The sequence below is a fragment of the Ammospiza nelsoni genome, chromosome 9, assembly GCF_027579445.1.
Source record: "Ammospiza nelsoni isolate bAmmNel1 chromosome 9, bAmmNel1.pri, whole genome shotgun sequence".
In the NCBI taxonomy this organism is placed as follows: domain Eukaryota; kingdom Metazoa; phylum Chordata; class Aves; order Passeriformes; family Passerellidae; genus Ammospiza; species Ammospiza nelsoni.
In genome coordinates, this window is record NC_080641.1 from 30261841 (window position 1) to 30270070 (window position 8230).

General features: G+C 45.4%; 1 protein-coding gene across 1 annotated transcript in view; it reads left to right on the forward strand.

Annotated features, from left to right (window-relative positions):
* Positions 1–7930, forward strand: part of RNF11 (ring finger protein 11) — a 30580-nt gene extending 22650 nt beyond the window's left edge. The window contains exons 2-3 of the mRNA XM_059477810.1: positions 6197–6366; positions 6716–7930. Of these exons, the coding sequence (XP_059333793.1) occupies positions 6197–6366; positions 6716–6887 (342 nt within the window). The 3' untranslated portion in view covers positions 6888–7930. The remainder of the gene's footprint in view (positions 1–6196; positions 6367–6715) is intronic.
* Positions 7931–8230: the final 300 nt, after the last annotated feature.

Here is an 8230-nt window from a genome sequence, read left to right on the forward strand (position 1 = left end):
CAAGTGCTATTCACCTTTATAAATTAACTGCTCTCTTCTGTGTGGCAGAAAAAGGCTTTTATACTTGGCAGGCTGCTCATAATATTCTAAGGATTATTAAAGTAAGCTGTAGTTGTTATATAATGCACAATATAATGGCACATTTTTTACATTAATGTGTCTTGGGGGAGGATATGATTTCAGAATGTGTATTCACATATGGATGGAGTTTGAGTTTGTTCACCCTGATCAGAATGACATTCACAGAAAAGGTCCCTGGACCATCATCCCAGCGAGTTCTTTGTGAGTAATAAAGTGGTGAGAAGAGAAAATTTCATTGAATTCAGCAGGAATTTTTGAAACAGACCTCGAAGAGCACAATTTTTTTTTTTCTCACCTCCTGATTTTACATTTATAAACTGAGGGTGTTCATAATTAGGTGAGTTGTTTGGGCTCCCTGCTCTCCTTGGAGGTGAGAAAGCTGGGGAGCAGCCAGGCTGAGCTGTGCAGGGGTGGTGAGTGCTGCACTGGGGCTGCTGTGTGTGAAGCAGGGCAGCTGCCTTCAGACATCCTGTTCCAGGCAGGACATTTGCAAGTCGAAGGGATTTCAGACCAGAGCTGTGGGAACAGCTGGGGAAATGCAAATGGAACTGTTGTATTTGCATTCATTAATTAGGCAGCGACCGCAAGGAGCGTAAGCGCTACAGCTGCTAGTTTAAAAAGTGTGAAAAAGATGCAGGATAACATAGCTGGGGAGGTGTTTGTCTCCTCTCTTGGACTGAATTAACAGATACCCTGTTGATCTGGTGATAAAATGTAAATTAATATCCCAGGATGACACACCAGAGAGCACTGGATTAGGTGAGGAAGGAAATTTAGAGATGGAGACATGGCAAAGCAATCAGTAGAGGAAAGCAGAGGCTGTGCACAGGATCTCAAGGACAGCAATGAGGCTTTAACCTTGAACTGTTTGGTGTTAGGAATTATTCATCTCACCTTTGACCATCCTGAAAGGATAATTTGGGCATGTTGCTGCAATTATAAAAACATCAAACAAAACAAAAGCCCTGATACTGCTGATATGTGGCGTAGAGGGATCTTAAAATAATCTTTATCCAGGGATTAAGAGTTTCTGATCTACCACTGACCTGTTTTCAGAGTATTACAAATTCATGGTACTTGCAGAAACAAGACAAAAAGGCTGTAAAACAAGAGACAAGCAGATTTACAATAGCATAAGTTACTAAAGTGAGTTGCATTGATGAGGAAGCTTCAAATTAAAAAACATGCTTGGTGAAACCTCCTTTTTCTAGTCAAGAATCCAAAGTGTGCTTGGAAATCTTTTTGTAGAAAGTTTCTGGACCTTTTAGGCCATGTGTGAAAATGTTTTTTTTTCATTAGGAGTGAGAAGTGCAGACCTCCAGATGCCCTCTGATTTTTTTTTTTCCCCCCCAAAGGAGGAGGAGCTGGGGTGAGATGGAGACACAAACACTGCTGTAGTCCTTGAGTCTGAATTAATGCTGTTATTTTTAAGGGCTGAATAAACATTGGCAGTGAATGATTTCTGTGTACAGAAAGCCAGGGAAACTTGTGCTGATACCACTGACTTTGTGAACAAAGAGAAAGTTGTGTATCTCCAAGATTATGGGCATCTGAGGTGTTTCATCATTACTAAATTCTTATGGGGAAAAATAATTGACTAAAGCAAATTAAGTGCCAGAAAGTGATTTTTATTTCATTGCCTGGCAGTAATATATGGATTTGATTATTTGTTTTGGCCTTTTCTAGGGGATTTTGCACGAAGTAATAAAGTTAGCATGAAATTTCATCTTAGTTTGAAGTGCCTTACATCTTTATCAAATGGTAAATAACACAGACTTTGGCTAGAAGTTCAGTATTTTGTAATTTTGTCTGCAAAAACATTTACCATGGTCGATAAGAGAAATGTGAGACACCAGAGCAATAAATTCGTGCTTGTCTTTGGAGTAAAATAATAATTACTTGGGTAATACAATCTTTTTTATATACACCCATGTCAGGGACCCCTGGCTACAAATGTGAGCTGAGTGAAGTCTGGAGGAGCAGAACCTTGGTCAGTGAAAGCAGCTTTTACAAACTGTGAAGGATTTACAGAGGGGTGATAAACCCACACGGGACCAGCAGTTTGGAGTTATTGTTGGGTGTTTTAATCCCAAAATGGCAGCAGAGATTGGGATGGGGAGAAATGCAGGGCTGCAGCTGCCCTGTGGCTGTGAGCTGGGCCAGCTGGGTGTGTGCCCGAGGGGCTGCCAGGGACAGGAGCCCAGCTCTGCTCAGAGGGACAGGAGCCCAGCTCTGCTCGGGGGCACAGGAGCCCAGCTCTGCTCGGGGGCACAGGAGCCCAGCTCTGCTCGGGGGCACAGGAGCCCAGCTCTGCTCAGAGGGACAGGAGCCCAGCTCTGCTCGGGGGCACAGGAGCCCAGCTCTGCTCAGGGGCACAGGAGCCCAGCTCTGCTCGGGGGCACAGGAGCCCAGCTCTGCTCGGGGGGACAGGAGCCCAGCTCTGCTCGGGGGCACAGGAGCCCAGCTCTGCTCAGAGGGACAGGAGCCCAGCTCTGCTCAGGGGGACAGGAGCCCAGCTCTGCTCAGAGGGACAGGAGCCCAGCTCTGCTCAGGGGGACAGGAGCCCAGCTCTGCTCGGGGGGACAGGAGCCCAGCTCTGCTCGGGGGCACAGGAGCCCAGCTCTGCTCAGAGGGACAGCAGCCCAGCTCTGCTCGGGGGCACAGGAGCCCAGCTCTGCTCAGAGGGACAGGAGCCCAGCTCTGCTCAGGGGGACAGGAGCCCAGCTCTGCTCAGAGGGACAGGAGCCCAGCTCTGCTCAGAGGGGACAGCAGCCCAGCTCTGCTCGGGGGGACAGGAGCACAGCTCTGCTCGGGGGGACTGGAGCCCAGCTCTGCTCAGAGGGACAGGAGCACAACTCTGCTCAGAGGGACAGGAGCCCAGCTCTGCTCAGAGGGACAGGAGCCCAGCTCTGCTCAGGTCAGGGTCTCCTGGGGGAGCTGGGGATGTCACTTTGCACTCAGAGAAACCCGGGCTCTCAGACTCTCATGAATAACTAGTTCCAGGTAGTTTTAGAATCGTACCGGTATGAACACACCTTTTCTTTTTAGCTGTTGGAGGGGCAAGGGCTGGTTTGAAAGAGTCTCTGTTGTTGTACCCTGTAATGTGACACTGCAACGTGTGTGGCTCTTCATTTCCCTGGTACATTGGTGTGCAGGGCTCAGTTTGGGCAGGCCCTTAGCAGCAGTCGGGAGGGGACATCAAAGTGCCACCAGGCAGGGTGTTCAGTGCACGGGTATCGAGTGGTCTCTGTGGATTATTTACAGCAATTTGCTCTGCATTTTTCACAACAGCCACACCAACCCCAGCTCTCTGCAGTCACCAGTGTGAGGACACCGTGGTGAAAGACAGCACCATTTTCACCCAGTTACTCCTCTGACAAGAGGTTCTTGTCTAGAATGTGAAATTGTAGAAGCCCCCAGCTGGCGACTATAAATTCCTGCCTTAATGGGCTGTGTCAGACACGTCGGGGCGGCTGTGCCGGGAGGGAACCTGAGACTGGATGCCAAAGGGAGGAGTTTCTATCCAGCCCAGAGTCGGGAGGGCATTTGTGTGCTTGGGGAGAGCATGGGGAGGGTATTTGTGTGCTCGGGGAGGGCATTTGTGTGCTTGGGGAGGGCATTTGTGTGCTTGGCACGCCGAAGGGGCCGGGGGTGCCCCAGCCCCTGTGCAGGGAAGGTGACACCCGGGGGAGAGGGGCTCTGCAATAATGCACAAGTGGCTTCCCCAGCTGCAGGGTCCCTCAGTGGTCAGTCCCAAGTGCCTGTAGAATATTAGAACAAGGCAATGAGGTTTTGTTCTTGTCTGGCCTATCGCCGGTTTAAAAGTTGTGATTTCCTGTCCAAAACTTCACCAAAGCAGTTGTTGACTGGGCACAGTGTGTGACTGTTGCTCACTTCAGAGTTGTCCAGATGTGACTGTTCTAACTCACAGCAAATTCTTACTTAAACTGTAGTTTGTGTAATTTTTGCTGAGATCATCAGTTTGAGGATTTCTTGGATCTTTTGTCCTCCTGTTTTTGCCTTTCAGTGAATTTCTGCATTATCACTTGCAGCCATGGCTTCAGCCATGGGAGCTGTATTAAGTACAGTTCCCTCCCCTCCTCCTGCCCACGTTGGGACCAGCCTATGCTGTGCCTGTGGTTTGTTGTACTGCTCCTCCTCTTTTCCTAGATGGGAAGGAGAGTACATCCCTCTCCAGTGCTGATTGTTCTCTACATCTGTGTAACAAGTGAAGGAGGTAGCAGTAATGTCCTGCTATTGCTTTATAACCTGTTCAAAGTACAGCAAACCCCTGGGAAAAAAAAGTTACTGATAGTTTGTGGTGTTAAGTTCTTGAAACATAAAACCAGGAGCAGGCTGTGCTTTGAGCTGAAGTGTTCAGTGCAGAGGGTCTGCAGCACTTGTCAGGGAAAATGCTTTATTTTGGTGGCACCAAAGGTTGCAGTGACTTTCTGAATACTGTTATATCTGTCAGGCCAGCCCTAGGTTCAGCTGCTGCTTTTCTCTGTCCAAATGATGATTAGAGAATACTTTAGGTAATTTAAAACACTAAAAGGCAGCTAATCCAAAAGAATTCTGTGATTCTGTGAAATATGGTTCAGAGTAGTCAGGAAATTAATCACTTGGAGAACCCCTGGCATTCTGTCTTTTGAACCTTCTCATAATTCCTCTGAGTCCTGCCAGGAAATGAGAGGGGGAGATCCTAAGCTAGCTAAATTAAGAGATGACTGTGAATTTTACCCCACAGCTGAATTGCCAGTGGCAGGCAGTGTTCAATGAAGAATTGCCAGGCAGACTTGTATCTGTAATTAGCATTTCTCACCAGCAAGGGCTTCTGCTGCTGGGTGGCACCAGCAAGAGCTGCTCACTCCTGGGACAGCTTTCTCCCAGCCTTCCAGGAGTCCTGGCTGGCTGTCCCTGTGCTGTGATTCCTGGCAGTGGAAGGAGAAGAGCTGTACTGGGTTTGACAAACGCAGTGTTACATGTGGGAGGTGACCTGTGCTGCCTCAGCTGCACACACCTGCCCTGGGCTCAGCTTCACCAGTGTCCTCTAAAACAGCAAATTTGGCATTTGCCAAAGATGATTCTGTGCATAGTGTGTCTGATGCAGCAGGTTTATTTTCAGACACATCTGTAAGTTTAATTTTTTCTGCTGTTTAAGAAGGACCATTAAAATGGGTCTCTTGCAAGAAATTGCCTCCCTGTTAATAGCAGATTTATGGCTACTGGCCAATACTGTCCTAATAGTGTATCCTGTTCAAAATTGATATTTATGTACCAAAAAATGCTTTAAAAGCAAGTAAATTAAATACCATGTTAATATAAATGTTAGTAAAAATATCTAATCTAAAGTTCATTAATATTCAAAAGAAGCTTCTCAGAATGTGGTTGAGGAAGGACTGCATAATGGCTAAATGTTTCCTGTATTCCTTTTGAAAATATATACCTCAAACATATCCATAGTTGAATCCAGTTTGGGAGAACTTGTAAAGTCATATTAGTGTATGAGAAGAAACACAAAAGTTGGATTACTTACTTAAGCTGTTGTTTGTGCTGTCCAGGTAACATTCTTTTAATGCATGAAAATTAAATCTGCAGTTCTAGATTTAAGCTTGTGTGGCCCAAAACAATTCACATACATTTTAGTTATTGCAGAGGAAGTAAAACCTTCCTCTCTAAAAGTTTGGAGAATAACCAGTATCCTCATCTTTCCAGAGAATTCGTCCTTAATGTAAAAAGAAGATAAAATTAACAGACTCTACTTTCAGATTTGCAGATGCTGGGGGCTCTCCCTAAGCCCTTACAGTGCTCAGTTCTGTACCTCAGCACTTCACCAGGTGCCTGTGAGGTTCATTTGCCTGCTGGCTTGTGGAGTTTCTTGTCCATGTGTCTCCTGTACGAACAGTTCCTGGAGATCAAAAGCTTTTGCAGAGAACCACCACGAGCAGCTCCTTGCTCAAATACTGCCCTCAATTCTCTATCCTGTTCCCATTACAATTACAGCCCCAAAGCTGCCAAGCAGGAGTGGGAGTTCATACAAATATTTGTAGGGCTGTGAATTGCGCTGTGCTGGGGAAGCTCTGGGTGGTTTCTCATGGCCCCACTGTGCCTCCAGGAGCAGGTGCCCGTCCCTGTGTATCACCCCACGCCCAGCCAGACGCGGCTGGCCACGCAGCTGACGGAGGAGGAGCAGATCCGCATCGCGCAGCGCATCGGCCTCATCCAGCACCTGCCCAAGGGCGTCTACGACCCCGGCAGGGACGGCTCCGAGAAGAAGATCCGAGAGTGAGTCCTGGCACGGAGGGAAGGGGTGTGGCTGTGCCCGTGGTTTGGGATGTTACCCTGGGAAACCTCACCTTGTCACCCTGGGTTTGCCTTCTTTACAGGGACTGTGATTCAATGGAGCTTTTTAAAAAGAAGGCTGATGTGGGGAGTGGCATCCCTGCTGAGGGCAGGGGGTTGGAACTCTGTGGGCTCCAAGATCCCTTTAACCCAAACCACTCCGTGCATCTGAGGCTCTTTCCTTTACCTTACACATCTACAAATACTAAACACATCCAGGAATAGATATTATACTGTTTTTCATTTCCAGGTTGGTAACAGCAAGCTTAATATTTTATTTTTCCCCCTCCAGATGTGTCATTTGTATGATGGACTTTGTTTATGGGGACCCTATCCGATTTCTGCCGTGCATGCACATTTACCACCTGGACTGTATAGATGACTGGTTGATGAGATCCTTTACCTGTCCATCCTGCATGGAGCCAGTGGATGCAGCACTGCTTTCATCATATGAGACTAACTGAGCCAGGGTTTCTCTACTGAACCTTCGAGGAGACCATCCACTTCAATGGGTTTGATCCTTTTGTCATTCAGCCCAAAGAGCCAGGAATTAGGAATTAAGATCATGCACAAAGTATACATTTCCTAATAAAAAAAAAAATATTCCTGAATGGCTGCAAATATTGGAAAACATAGTATTTTAGAGACTATAGAAAAGTAGGTTGTTATTTTTAATGTAAAGCCTTGACCCACCATTGTCTTTTAATGTTTGTTCTTACACCCATATATAGGAATTGTGTAAAGTGTTACAGCAACTGTAAATGTTTAAACTGCGTGTATCCAGTTTTATTAGCAGCAAGATAAGAGTATTTTTTTCCTAAATAAAGTAACCAGTTTTGTTCTGATTCTTTTCACAAGTCCTGGCATTTGGGTCAAGGCTTTATTGAAATCTACATTTTATAACACTGGCACAAAGAAATAGTTTTAAGCTTGTTTGCACAGTTCTTTTTCTTTTTCTTTTTTTTTTCCATTGGAGATGGAATTCATTGCCTTAGGTCTTTTTAATAGTGTATTGTTATTGTTGGGCTGGCTCTATGCTTGAAAACCAGTTTATTTATAACCTGTTAAAAGTGCTATATTTTGTTTGCAGTTAGGAATATGCAGACTTCAAAGTGATCTCCTAGCTTATAAGCAAACTGAGATGCATTATCCCTTTTCTACAAGTGATGCAGATTATGAAGATATGACACAAGACCTGCAGTGAAACTCTGGTTTCATGGGGTTTTTTTATAACTTCCTTCGGTTTTGATGAAATAACAGTCCTTAAACTTTAATATGTGACCTTTAACTTGATCAGATTAAAAGTGGGCCAGATGAACAATAAATAGTTAAGCTGCCATAACTGAAAAAGAAAATATTTGGAACTAATCTAGTGTTAGCATTGATCACTTATTCTGTTTTTTTCTCCCTACAATGGTTGTCTTGGATAATAGCAAATGGATACTGCATCTCTCGTTCTTGTAGTTCTTAGGTTATCAGAAGTTAAGAATAAACATACTGTATCTCAGTCTCCTGTATTAAATGTATCTCTTGAGCCCTGCTGGCTGGCACATCAGTCCATCAAACAGGAATGAATGCAGAGAGGAGAAAAATAGACTTTGTTCTGCACATCAATGCAAAGTTTATATAAACACAGAGTGTCAGGGTAGCAGTGGAGGGGCAAACAGTCCTGCTATAGCCAGAATGACACAATTCCCTGATTTCTGTAGCAAACAGAACCTGCTTGTTTAAGAGAGGCTCCAGCAAAGATTGTAGCTGTAAAGACCTTTTTCCACTTAGCATGATTTTCTCCTTTTTTCTTCTCCCC